Source organism: Oncorhynchus gorbuscha, linkage group LG09 (genome assembly GCF_021184085.1).
Source record: "Oncorhynchus gorbuscha isolate QuinsamMale2020 ecotype Even-year linkage group LG09, OgorEven_v1.0, whole genome shotgun sequence".
NCBI classification, from domain to species: domain Eukaryota; kingdom Metazoa; phylum Chordata; class Actinopteri; order Salmoniformes; family Salmonidae; genus Oncorhynchus; species Oncorhynchus gorbuscha.
Window position 1 is genome coordinate 23,809,787 of NC_060181.1, and position 15,221 is coordinate 23,825,007.

A 15,221-nucleotide genomic window follows, 5' to 3' on the forward strand; every position below is an offset into this window, starting at 1 on the left:
GGGGGTCTGGAGGTGAGTGAGGTGGTGACCAGCACATAAATCTACAGCACAGAGCCAGACCAGACCAGGCCACTGCATACAGTATATAGGTTCTCTTTGGTCCGAGCATAACTCGGCTAGGCGAAGCAACCATCTGTGCACTCATACTCCTTAAAGACCTTCGCTTGGAAGCGAGAAAAAAGCGTAAACATTCCTGTTGTTTGTCCCTCTTGAGCCACCGTAGCAACAACATAGCCAGAAACACTTCCTCAAAATAGTCAGAATTAGCCTAAGATAAATCAAGAAACGTGTCATTCATTTTAACCAGTTTTTTTCCCAGGTCTTAGTCTTGCAATTTTACATCTAACTAAAATGTTTGGTGCAGTATTTCTCAAGTGAAAAAATGTGCATGAGAAACTAGTCGTCTCTCATTGACTAACAACAAACACTTCCTTTAAGACTGAAGGAGTAATACTACTGACCAATCACCGACCAAGGGGCGTAGAGTTTGCCTCAATAAAAAAACGTGTGCACGAACAAACGGAAAAAACCTGCCGAAGACCAAAATGAACAAAAACATAAAAAAATGTCATCATAATATACGTGCAAACTGTTTCAATTGAGAACATGCAGTAAGCTTTACTCTACTTGCACACCAGACATCATGCACGAAATGCTAACTCACAGACACACACCACATATCCAGATATGTATTGTAGTTGAATGGAACAGAGTGTAATATGTACAAAGACACAGAGACGAATACAAAGCAGAGGTGGAAACAACATGTATTTGTACACATGCAGCAGTGGAGGCTGGTGGGAGGAGCTATAGGAGGATGGGCTAATTGTAATGGCTGGAATGGAATCAATGGTATCGGTATCAAACACATCAAACATAAGGAAACCATTCCGTTCCATGAATTCCATTCTAGACACTCATTGATTCCATCCCGCGCGCACACACACACACACACACACACACACACACACACACACACACACACACACACACACACACACACACACACACACACACACACACACACACACACACACACACACACACACACACACAGTGTTTGAGGCGGGGTATCTCCTGGGAACCCCAGCAGAAGCAGGTCTGATTTCTGCTCTCTCCTCTGTGCATTAGGGCTCTGAGGCCTGAATGCAAAAAGCACCTTATTCAGCAAGCACACGGACAGACACACACACAGCACCATCAGGGTCTGGAAACAGAGCCCCTCCGAGCCCACCTGAACAAACCTTCCAGGGTCTACAGATCATGATGGACATCACACACACACTCAAGAAAGACCCTGTTTCTCACACACTGAGGGTGGCCCTTTTAGCTGTTTTGTTTCAACCTTTAACACTTAGCCTAGAGCGGTGAGCATTTTACAAGTATTATAGAAATTAAGCCTCCAACAAGTGATCAACAGGAAATGTGAATTATTATGTGGATTATAATTAATGGACATTTTTGTACGGGTTGATAAGTGGAAATTACAAAGTGGAAATTACAAAGTGGAAATTACAAACATCAGAAGCCTTTTAAAACCTGAAATACAAGTTTTACATTTCCTGCATTGCACTTCTATTAGATTTACCACAATTGATTTGTCAGCGCTCTGGCACTGCGTCTGTAAAGGCTTCAAGCAGACATATGGATCGAGCTACTGCACAAGACTCGCTTCTATCGACACATTCCCAAACAGCCGAATCTAAACAGGCCGCTGATCTGAAAAGGAGAAATGCTCTGTAATTCATATCTTATGTGGATGTGTAATAGAAGGTAATAGAGTGATTTCAGTGGCTCGGTTATCTATTATATGGTTCAGTTGCAGAGTATTTTCCATAACCCACCCCGATACACAGGCACACAGGAAGGCAGCACAGAGACACTCTGTGTAGCTCAGTTGGTAGAGCATGGCGCTTGTAACGCCAGGGTAGTGGGTTCGATCCCCGGGACCACCCATACGTAGAATGTATGCACACATGACTGTAAGTCGCTTTGGATAAAAGCGTCTGCTAAATGGCATATATACATATATATATATACATATATATATATACATACATACACACACACCTGGCAAAGGCCAGACTAAATCTAAGCCCACAAAGGGGTTATTGAATTACTTGACTTTTAACATTTCACTATCGATTCCCTAAAGTTGATTAACTACATGTACTGTGTGTGTCAGCGCAAATCTGCTGCTCATTATGAGCAAACCTGGATTTACTTCAACGTCACAACAGATCATCTCATAACCCAAATTTGAATTAAGAACCATGTCAACAATGCTTACACTAGCTGGACTCTAGCACTAAGCCATGATGCATGATACCACACTAATTTGTATCAATGAAAATCAGGTTTACAATGCGAAGCTGAACCAAACCTTAACTAATTGACTGGTTGACTAACTACAACATGTCAGCAACGTCTGCAAATAGACTCAGCTCCCCACTACTCACCTGTAGTGACGGAAGATATCCTCCTCTACATCTGTGATGAAATGGCACTTGGTGCATGAATGCTCCCCGTGAGGGGCCTTGGGGGCCGAGATCCTCCCCGTCTCTGCGCCCTCCTCCTCGGGCTTGACCTCCAGCACGCCATGGGTGGCATGGGCGCTGTCGTAGTGCAGCAGGAGCAGGTCGATGTCGCTGGTGGCATAGGGACACTGGTCACACAGGTGGGTGACACTGGGCCTGGGGGACGGGGAGATGTCCTGGGGAGACAGCTGGAGTAGGAGGCGGGCACAGTGGGAGCAGGCACTCTTCCTGCAGGCGAACGGGTAGGAAATCTCCCCCAGGTGCTTCTCGGGGCTGCAGAGGCCACGCGGGCAGAATGGGCAGTGCTTGATGGTGCACTTATGGATGCTGTGGGCCTGCTGGTAGTGGCGGAGCAGAGGCGCCACCACAATAACCTCAGGCCCGTGGTTCATGGAGTAGCGGAAGTCACAGAACTGGCAGTTGTAGCTGGTCACCACCGTCTCTGGGTCTGTTGCCCCCGGTGTGCCACCCATTCCTGTCTTGTCTTTCCTCCGGCTGTGGGGGGTCAGGTCTCGATCAGGGTCTCTTTCTCTGTCCCTGGCCTTGCTGCTTCCTCGTTCCCTCTCGGCTGGGCTGCCCTCCCTGGTCCCTCCTCCCCCAGGCTGGTTGTGTCTCTTCTCGTAGTGCTCCAGGAGGCGTTGTGAGCTGGGCGACTCACAGCTGAAGCTGCAGTACTTACACCAGTAATAGTCCGCCGCTGTGGCGCCGCCGTCGGTCCCCGTCCAGCCAGGGGAGTCGGTGGCGCGGATGGGAACAGAGTAGCCAGCCACCGAGTCGTCCTCCGCACGGACCGCCACCCGGTCCGCCCACTTTCCCGGTTCCGCCCCCTCTGCACCACCACCCCGTGTCACACAGTTGCCCCTCCTGTCCAAGGGCTTGTCGTCATTGGGCAGTTGTGGGGGGTGGGACTTCATCTTGTTCGGGTGGGCAGACAGAAAGTGCTGCTCCAGCTCCAAGGAGGAGCTGCCCATGTAGGTGAAGTTACAGAACTTGCAGCGGAAGTACTTGGTGTTTCCCTGACAGTCCGGAGTCTTCCTCCCAATGCCAATGAAGGTGCCTCCCAGCGTCACCTGGAACACAATGAAGAAGAGGAAGAGACATCAACTCATTTCACTTCAATGTATTTTTTCTTCCGCTGATTTACCTGAATCCTATATTTTATTTTCCTTAGTTTCATTTGCAACAATTATTTATCACAATCCTACTCTTTATTTGTTGATAAATATGTGGAAGGGGAAGGTGATTTACAATCCCCATGCACTTTTACTTTCTCTTTTAACCCTCATCATATATTTTTACATCTGTGAAAATAATAAAGATATACAAAATAAACCCAGAGCAATACACAGACAAAGTGCAATATGTGAGTCAGTCAGTCCTACACACAGACACAGAACCATCCTGACAACACCAACCCAGACTCATCACAGAAAGACCAGGATTAAAGAGAACAGCTTATCATCTATATCTACACAGAGGTGAGCTCAGTTTAGAATGGTTTATCAGATGTCACAATTCCATGACCAGCGATTCAATGATAAAGTGAAGAGGAATTGAATTGAGCAGATGGAGTCGATGTGAAGAGTCGATAGAACTTGAACACCTGCGATAACTGCAGCTCATTTATATGGTAATACACGCTGTATAACAATGCAGTCTATTACGCTTTGTTACAAATGAATTCCCTCGTTTTATTCAACAAGGGAAATGGCAAACTGAGATTGTTTTGATGCTCAAGTTGACAATACAGCCAACCAGAAGCAGTATGGTAGGAAGAATGGGTTTATATCTGAATACTGCTAAAGAAACACCTGTTCCCTAATAATACACAACAAATCCACCCTCTATTTCCAAAAAGCATGAAAATGGTTCTGCAGGCGTGAACATCGAGAGTGCCTCGCAGGGATCAGCCGTCAAGGTTGTTGTCTAGTAAACGCAACAAACCAAACCAACCTTGCAGTCAAACATGTTCCCTGAATTTCAACATCCTACGCACCTTGACCTCGAAGTCTGCAACAAAGCGTCTCAAATCGAAAACATAAGGGCGGCTGTGTGAAATATCCCGGAGCCAGAGAGGTTTTGTAATTGGTAGACTATCCAGTGTGTATAAGTGGGAGGTCTCGATCCTCGTGTGGTTTAAAGCAGCCTGACGTCACTTTCTAGACGATATGTAATGACTGAAACAGAGTCGGTCGCTCCTAAAACTGCCTGAAGAGACTAGCTACATACACCATTTATTATATGACCGCTCCAGTCAGTCAAGTGAATCGTCCTCTGAAATATGAGCAATAAAATAAATACACTGTAATACCAGAACATGTCTACTATGGAATGAAATGTATTTTCATTTTTGTGTATTTTAATCAAGTTTGGGGATTTTAAGTGGGAAAATATGGGGCTTGTGAAACAATTGCAATAATTGAATGCACCACGTTCGTTCATAATCCTGCAACTATAGTCTACTTTACACTGCCTTCTTAATGCAGTAAGACTACAGATGTTTGATCTTAAGTCAGTAACTACCACTTTTTGCTCTAATGAAAAATGTATCAAGCCATACAAAAAATGTCCATTAATTATAATCCACATAGTAATTTGCATTTCCTGTTGCTGCAGAGGAATTTTCCTGCTGTAGCAGACTGGCTCAAATTAAGATCCTACATACTGTATGTGAACATGTGCAGTAGACTAAACATAAATGCCCATCCATAACATTCACTTGGGTGTGGAACAGTAAGGGTGTGAATTCCTGGGGAACTCAAAACTTTCCCAAAAATAACAATATGCAAAAAGTCTGTATGAGACACCACACGAGTCTGGCATTCACCAGAATTGTTCTCCCACAGACACATATACACACATTCTGACTCCCCTCACACACAGAGACAGAAGCACATGCCAACTCACACAAAAACTTGATAGACAAGTCAGTCATTTTTGGGGGAATTTTCTTCACACACACGCACACACACACACACACACACACACACACACACACACACACACACACACACACACACACACACACACACACACACACACACACACACACACACACACACACACACACACACACACACACACACACCAGATGAGTGCTAGAGAGAAAGTAGAAAAGGTGACAGCCTCATCAACGCATCAGCCCTTAGTGAGCTGTCCGAGACAGTCAGACTTTTTTAAGGGGAAAACTAATTTAGAGGTAATTACAATCCTTGGTGGGCTTAAAGGACAAATAGCCCTTCCTGCTGTATGATATGGCATTTAGAGGCCCAGACCCCGGGCCAAAGGCACCTCATTTTTAAGGAACACTGGAGTTAAATACGCCACTCGAATTGTAAACATGACATTGTTGAAGTTGAGGGAGAAACCGCATGCAGCGAAAGCTGTGCAGATAAATGGCTCTGACATCTGTTCATTACCCCTCGTTTAAAATAAATCGAGTTGCCTGTTTTCACTGGCTCCCTCTCCTTTCCCTACACTCTTTCCCCCCTTTTCATTGGGTAATGACAAATGAGCAGCCTTCGCTATTACCACATGGAAAATTCCACTAGGGGATGAATACAGAATAGTGTTTTTGATTCTACTTTTTTATTTTTTTATTTCATAGTGACAATATTCAAACCCGGTGACATCCAATTGATATGGATAGTGAGACAAAGATTACTAAGAAATATCTTTCAAATTAGAGGTTGGTAATAGCACCAAGTCACGTATGGCTCTTTTCTCTTGGAGATATTAGATAATATGTTTCAAACTCCCAAACAGTGGGGGTACTGTATGGTCCATGTGTGCAATATATGTTTGGCACGTGTTTTCATGGATATTAATGGTAAATATTCAGAAATCGCTCCACCATGTCCTGCTTGCTAAAAATCCAATAGTTAGTCTAATTTCAGTTTGTGACAAAGCAAGCAATGCATATTGTAGAGAATCATTGTACCATCTAAACCACAGTGAAGCAGCTTTTCAATAACCAAAAATATAATATTTTCAGCTGTTTGAAGCTGGTGTACAAAACCGATAGTAACAAAATCTAAAGAACGGGGAGCATAGAAATAGCGCACATAGAACATATCTACTGCTTCTTAGACTTGCATTCAATGAGAATGACATATCTATAACTCACATTTCTATATGAATTTGGTCAGGTGGCCCAAAAAGTTACATCTTTCAGCTTTAAACTAACGGCTAAACTGTAGTACATGAATGTAATGTTCCAAGTTGAGATGTATTTATGACAGTGATAAAACAGACTACAGTTCCCATGAGGCCTCTCTCCTTTGACCCAGTCACTCTGATGACTCAAGTGTCCCACTAAGAGACAAGTCTCAAACCATGGCTGGCCTGGGTCTCAATGTAGAGAATGGTTGAGTTCCTATCTGACTACATTGCCAGATACACAACGCATGGATAAATATTTTACATATAAGCTAACCACATCATATGATACAGCAATCTGATTCCCGGCTGCACAGTCGATGATGTGTCAGGTAACAATTGGTTGATGCAATGCTACGCCTGGGCATCTAGTCGGGCAGGGACTCTACCATTATACAGTACTACTGACGGGCATTCTGATACTTTGAGTTTCTCTGATTATGTAAAACAAACACATACCCACTAACCAACACACTGTTGAATGCCCACAAACTGATGCGAATCATGTCAAAATTATACAAAGAGTTGATACAAAATGGTGTGCAGAGCATATGTACCTGTACGTCGTAGGTGCCGTTGAGTAACAACCGTGTGGACCCTGCAGCATCCTGTAGCACTCCGGTCAGGGCAGCGTGGGACGGGGGACGGGTAGCATCTTTGGCGTGGAGGCTCTGTGGAGAGAAGCCCACCATGTTGTGCAGGGCCAGTATCTTAGTGTCCAGCTCCGCGTCCTGCCGCGTGCGGTTGTGCAGGCCCAGGTGGTACTTCCGGAAGTGTTTGATCAGGTCCGTGGGGTCGTTCCCATAGTAACCATACCCACAGATGTTGCACTTGAAGTCCTGCAATTTGGGAGAGGAAGGAGGGGCTACCCCTGTCTCGGGCCCCAGGGGACTGGGCATGGTGTCCTCGGCCCCCTCACCTACCCCCCTGTGTGGGTGGAGAGGGCCTAGCAAAGGGTATCCAGAGCTATCCATACCATCCTGGTGACCTGAGAGACCTCCTGTGGGGCTGTAGGAGGGGTCCCTGTCCTCGCCATTACGGTTGACGCCCTGGACGATGACGCCGCTGGCACTGCTGTAGCCCCTCCCCTGGGCACCCAGCAGCAGCACCCCTTCTACCCCTCCTCCCTCCCCGGCCTCCCCCCTCTCCCCCAGCAGCAGCTCCCCAGCCGGGCTGCGTGCCTGACCCCCTCCCCCCTCATCTGGTTCTGATCTGAACGGAGACAGAGACACAGCCCCATCGGGCTGGGCCCGGGATGCGAGCGCCGGCAGATCTGAGTCTGTCACCTCATGGCAGGGGAAGGACGCTACATTTCCTCCCTTCTTGTGGCTGGGGTAATTAAAGCCAGGCGTGTCGCTGCCGACTGTCGGCACTGTTCCTGTTCCTGCTCCTCCATCCCCCCTCCCTCCTCCTCCATCCTGTTCGATGGAGCCTGAGACAGAGCCAGGGGAGGAGGAGGGGTCCTCCTGATCGTCTGTCACCGGCACGTGGGCCCGGCCTGGTTCGGCTGGCAGCAGCCCGTCGGCACCGTTAGGCTCTGAGGCCTGGCTCCCCGCACTGTCCTCGCTATCCGGCCCAGTGGCCTCCGAGGCCAGAGTCTCTCCTTCTCCTTCCTCCTCACCACCGAAGCTTCTCAAAGGGGGGTTCTTTTTCCTCACCATATCTGCAAGCAGCACACATAGACAGACAAGATAAATGTTTTAGTGTCACACTTCATTGAGTAATAAGTACAGTATATTAAACACATGGATAGAGGAATGAGGGAAAATGAATAAGTGAACTGGATCTCTTTTCAAGAACCACTTCAATCGAAGTCTATATCAAATAAGATGGAGACTGTATCAAATAAGATGGAGACTGTATAAAATAAGATGGAGACTGTATCAAACAAGATGGAGACTGTATCAAATAAGATGGAGACTGTATCAAATAAGATGGAGACTGTATCAAACAAGATGGAGACTGTATCAAATAAGATGGACACTGTATCAAACAAGATGGAGACTGTATCAAATCAGATCAAATAAGATGGAGACTGTATCAAATCAGATGGAGACTGTATCAAATAATATGGACACTGTATCAAATAAGATGGAGACTGTATCAAATAAGATGGAGACTGTATCAAATAAGATGGAGACTGTATCAAATAAGATGGAGACTATATCAAATAAGATGGAGACTGTATCAAACAAGATGGAGACTGTATCAAATAAGATGGAGACTGTATCAAATCAGATGGAGACTGTATCAAACAAGATGGAGACTGTATCAAATAAGATGGAGACTGTATCAAATAAGATGGAGACTGTATCAAATAAGATGGAGACTGTATCAAATAAGATGGAGACTGTATCAAATAAGATGGAGACTCTATCAAACAAGATGGAGACTGTATCAAATTAGATGGAGACTGTATCAAATAAGATGGACACTGTATCAAATAAGATGGACACTGTGTCAAATAAGATGGAGACTGTATCAAATAAGATGGAGACTGTATCAAATAAGATGGAGACTGTATCAAATAAGATGGACACTGTGTCAAATAAGATGGAGACTGTATCAAATAAGATGGACACTGTATCAAATAAGATGGAGACTGTATCAAATAAGATGGACACTGTATCAAATAAGATGGACACTGTATCAAATAAGATGGAGACTGTATCAAATAAGATGGAGACTGTATCAAATAAGATGGAGACTGTATCAAATAAGATGGAGACTGTATCAAACAAGATGGAGACTGTATCAAATTAGATGGAGACTGTATCAAATAAGATGGACACTGTATCAAATAAGATGGACACTGTGTCAAATAAGATGGAGACTGTATCAAATAAGATGGACACTGTATCAAATAAGATGGAGACTGTATCAAATAAGATGGACACTGTATCAAATAAGATGGACACTGTATCAAATAAGATGGAGACTGTATCAAATAAGATGGAGACTGTATCAAATAAGATGGAGACTGTATCAAATAAGATGGAGACTGTATCAAATAAGATGGAGACTATATCAAATAAGATGGAGACTGTATCAAATAAGATGGACACTGTATCAAATAAGATGGAGACTGTATCAAATAAGATGGACACTGTATCAAATAAGATGGACACTGTATCAAATAAGATGGAGACTGTATCAAATAAGATGGAGACTGTATCAAATAAGATGGAGACTGTATCAAATAAGATGGAGACTGTATCAAACAAGATGGAGACTGTATCAAATTAGATGGAGACTGTATCAAATAAGATGGACACTGTATCAAATAAGATGGACACTGTGTCAAATAAGATGGAGACTGTATCAAATAAGATGGACACTGTATCAAATAAGATGGAGACTGTATCAAATAAGATGGACACTGTATCAAATAAGATGGACACTGTATCAAATAAGATGGAGACTGTATCAAATAAGATGGAGACTGTATCAAATAAGATGGACACTGTATCAAATAAGATGGAGACTGTATCAAATAAGATGGACACTGTATCAAATAAGATGGAGACTGTATCAAATAAGATGGACACTGTGTCAAATAAGATGGAGACTGTATCAAATAAGATGGACACTGTATCAAATAAGATGGAGACTGTATCAAATAAGATGGACACTGTATCAAATAAGATGGACACTGTATCAAATAAGATGGAGACTGTATCAAATAAGATGGAGACTATATCAAATAAGATGGAGACTGTATCAAACAAGATGGAGACTGTATCAAATAAGATGGAGACTGTATCAAATCAGATGGAGACTGTATCAAACAAGATGGAGACTGTATCAAACAAGATGGAGACTGTATCAAATAAGATGGAGACTGTATCAAATAAGATGGAGACTGTATCAAATAAGATGGAGACAGTATCAAACAAGATGGAGACTGTATCAAATTAGATGGAGACTGTATCAAATAAGATGGACACTGTATCAAATAAGATGGACACTCAAATAAGATGGAGACTGTATCAAATAAGATGGAGACTGTATCAAATAAGATGGAGACTGTATCAAATAAGATGGACACTGTGTCAAATAAGATGGAGACTGTATCAAATAAGATGGACACTGTATCAAATAAGATGGAGACTGTATCAAATAAGATGGTCACTGTATCAAATAAGATGGACACTGTATCAAATAAGATGGAGACTGTATCAAATAAGATGGAGACTGTATCAAATAAGATGGAGACTGTATCAAATAAGATGGAGACTGTATCAAACAAGATGGAGACTGTATCAAATTAGATGGAGACTGTATCAAATAAGATGGACACTATATCAAATAAGATGGACACTGTGTCAAATAAGATGGAGACTGTATCAAATAAGATGGACATTGTATCAAATAAGATGGACACTGTATCAAATAAGATGGACACTGTATCAAATAAGATGGACACTGTATCAAATAAGATGGAGACTGTATCAAATAAGATGGAGACTGTATCAAATAAGATGGAGACTATATCAAATAAGATGGAGACTGTATCAAACAAGATGGAGACTGTATCAAATAAGATGGAGACTGTATCAAATCAGATGGAGACTGTATCAAACAAGATGGAGACTGTATCAAACAAGATGGAGACTGTATCAAATAAGATGGAGACTGTATCAAATAAGATGGAGACTGTATCAAATAAGATGGAGACAGTATCAAACAAGATGGAGACTGTATCAAATTAGATGGAGACTGTATCAAATAAGATGGACACTGTATCAAATAAGATGGACACTGTGTCAAATAAGATGGAGACTGTATCAAATAAGATGGAGACTGTATCAAATAAGATGGAGACTGTATCAAATAAGATGGACACTGTGTCAAATAAGATGGAGACTGTATCAAATAAGATGGACACTGTATCAAATAAGATGGAGACTGTATCAAATAAGATGGTCACTGTATCAAATAAGATGGACACTGTATCAAATAAGATGGAGACTGTATCAAATAAGATGGAGACTGTATCAAATAAGATGGAGACTGTATCAAATAAGATGGAGACTGTATCAAACAAGATGGAGACTGTATCAAATTAGATGGAGACTGTATCAAATAAGATGGACACTATATCAAATAAGATGGACACTGTGTCAAATAAGATGGAGACTGTATCAAATAAGATGGACATTGTATCAAATAAGATGGACACTGTATCAAATAAGATGGACACTGTATCAAATAAGATGGACACTGTATCAAATAAGATGGAGACTGTATCAAATAAGATGGAGACTGTATCAAATAAGATGGACACTGTATCAAATAAGATGGAGACTGTATCAAATAAGATGGAGACTGTATCAAATAAGATGGAGACTGTATCAAATAAGATGGACACTGTATCAAATAAGATGGAGACTGTATCAAATAAGATGGAGACTGTATCAAATAAGATGGAGACTGTATCAAATAAGATGGACACTGTATCAAATAAGATGGAGACTGTATCAAATAAGATGGACACTGTATCAAATAAGATGGAGACTGTATCAAATAAGATGGAGACTGTATCAAATAAGATGGAGACTGTATCAAATAAGATGGAGACTATATCAAATAAGATGGAGACTGTATCAAACAAGATGGAGACTGTATCAAATAAGATGGAGACCGTATCAAATAAGATGGAGACTGTATCAAATAAGATGGAGACTGTATCAAATAAGATGGAGACTTTATCAAATAAGATGGAGACTGTATCAAATAAGATGGAGACTGTATCAAACAAGATGGAGACTGTATCAAATTAGATGGAGACTGTATCAAATAAGATGGACACTGTATCAAATAAGATGGAGACTGTATCAAATAAGATGGAGACTGTATCAAATAAGATGGAGACTGTATCAAATAAGATGGAGACTATGGTGGTTCTATTTTTTTCACGTCTCTCTCTCTCTCACACAATCAGTAAATAAAACATTCAAGAGTTCGTCCATTAAATACAACAAAGCTAAAAAATAAGGTATTTTTGTACTTAAAACAATGGTGGCCGTTCAGCTCTGGGCCATAAACAGAACTCATGCTCTATAAGCAGTAACGACGCCAGACGCTGAGTTTTGTTGATGGCATTATGATAAATACAATCTGTGCCTATAGTTACTGATAAGGGTTGTGAAGTGGCTGTGAAAGTAGTTGAGTATTAAGTTAGAAGGAATGAAATTGGAATGTATAAACTGATTATAGAGTTGAATTACAGTCAATGTTCAACAAAATCATTTGTCCATGTTTATGTCAAGCATACAATGGGTACGAAATTGCACTCAAAATAAAATAAACCATTTAGTCGGCATTGCTGCAGCACAAACTGAATTAAATTTGGATGGAGGGAGGGGATGGAGGGGATCAGCATGAGAGCAATTTTCAGAGTTTGTTTCAGTGTGTGTGTGTGTGTGTGTGTGTGTGTGTGTGTGTGTGTGTGTGTGTGTGTGTGTGTGTGTGTGTGTGTGTGTGTGTGTGTGTGTGTGTGTGTGTGTGTGTGTGTGTGTGTGTGTGTGTGTGTGTGTGTGTGTGTGTGTGTGTGTGTGTGTGTGTGTGTGTGTGTGTATTAATTCACTAAACCCCAATTTTCTCCATCCAGAGTGCTAAGAATTTCTCATAATCCCAGTCTCATTTCTTCTCCAGTGAAAAATATGGAGAGTAGTTTCCTAATGTAGGTTGTAAAGCAAATGGGTATTAAATAAAGCAATTTATGTTTGTAAGGGGCAACGCCTTCACCCGTGTTCGTAAAAGCCGTAGGAAAAATGTAATCTGCAACCGAAATCTCAACAGTCACCACACCCTGTTTCTATCATTACCAAGTCACTGTTGGTTAGCTCCCATCCCTCTGGCCAAAGTGGAATTTTACGACCGCAAAGCATGTTATGAATCAAAATAAATGAATTAACTCATGATTAATCAACAATGAAACAATGAAGAACTGGCCTGGTGTTTTAAAGGAATTCTTTTGAACTTGTTCTCTGGGTCTACGACTTCAATGCACAAAAAACACATAGTTAATAAACGTGTTACAATCCGCAGCCGACAGACTCTGACCCCGAAAACTAACACTTACGAGAGTTTAAATTAAACTGGGCTGAAAACTGTGGGATTGTGTAAATTTGTCCCAGAGATTGGAAACACTTTTCCAACAAGGCCTCATTATCGAATCACACCCCTTGAAATGGCTTCATTAAACTCTCCTAAAATTAGCCCAAAGACTAACTCAAAACTACTACACAAGACAGAGCATTTACCTGACCAGCTTGAACAAGAAGGGGTAAATAGGTCTTCAAGCAACAGTATTAGCATTCAACAACAAATCAATGTTCGAGTGTTCAGAAGAATACCAGAGAGACCTAGTGGGTAAACAAAATAGTCCATCAAATCCCACCCCCACGCGGAGTAGAAGAATCTTTGGGATTTTTACTTTTAATGAACTTTGAATTAACGTAAACCCTTAAAAAAAATTGAATTCATCCTTAATCACATCTCAGACAAAATAATCTTCTGAAGCAATGTTCATTACCTGGCCCAGAAGCACTGCGTCTGTCTTTTCGTAATGTCACTAGGAAGCAGCATGAGCAGAGCTACAGTCGTTCTATACCCAGCTAGAGTTCCTCACCACAGGAGGGCGATTTAGCATGAAATGTCTCCCGACTCATAAAAGAGAAAAGTTTTTTATTCCTTATATGCCGTACAATTACATTAAAACTTCAGGGGAATGGGCAGGACATTACCATTCCAATTCCCCATCAAAAGACATAATAATGGTCTTGTATTGCTCCCAGGCATCTGCACTGTTCCTACTGTACCAGGCAATTCACATCAACCTTTTCTTCCCCCCTTACCTCCTTTCACCCCCACCACTACCCTTTATTTTCCTATATTATGGTGCTCCTTGTCTGTTATTGTGCCTACCTCAAGCACTTACAAGATAAAATACAATATGCCTTATGCAGAAGAGACAACAATAAATGTTATCATTGAAAAAGTGTGGAGGAATGGACAGTTCAGAACCTGAATACAGAGCAGTAGGTACGGGCTGTTGATTCAGGTTCAGAACCTGAATACAGAGCAGTAGGTATGGGCTGTTGATTCAGGTTCAGGGCATGAAGACAGATCAGTAGGTATGAGCTGTGACACCAGGTTCAGGGTCTGAATACATCAGTAGGTATGGGCTGTGGCCCCGGGTTCAGGGCCTGAATACAGAGCAGTAGGTATGGGCTGTTGATTCAGGTTCAGAACCTGAATACAGAGCAGTAGGTATGGGCTATGGTTCCAGGTTCAGGGCATGAAGACAGATCAGTAGGTATGAGCTGTGACACCAGGTTCAGGGCCTGAATACAGAGCTGAAGGTATGGACTGTGGCTCCAGGTTCAGGGCCTGAATAAAGCAGTAGGTATGGGCTATGGCTCCAGGTTCAGGGCCTGAATACAGTAGTAGGTATGGGCTATGGCTCCAGGTTCAGGGCCTGAATAAAGCAGTAGGTATGGGCTATGGCTCCAGGTTCAG

At 42.3% G+C, this 15,221-nt stretch overlaps 1 protein-coding gene across 1 annotated transcript in view; it reads right to left on the reverse strand.

Annotated features, from left to right (window-relative positions):
- LOC124044336 (zinc finger transcription factor Trps1-like) overlaps positions 1 to 15,221 on the reverse strand; it is a 175,361-nt gene that overhangs the window by 124,853 nt on the left and 35,287 nt on the right. The window contains 2 exon segments of the mRNA XM_046363994.1: positions 2,460 to 3,607; positions 7,253 to 8,358. Coding sequence (XP_046219950.1) covers positions 2,460 to 3,607; positions 7,253 to 8,358 — 2,254 coding nt within the window.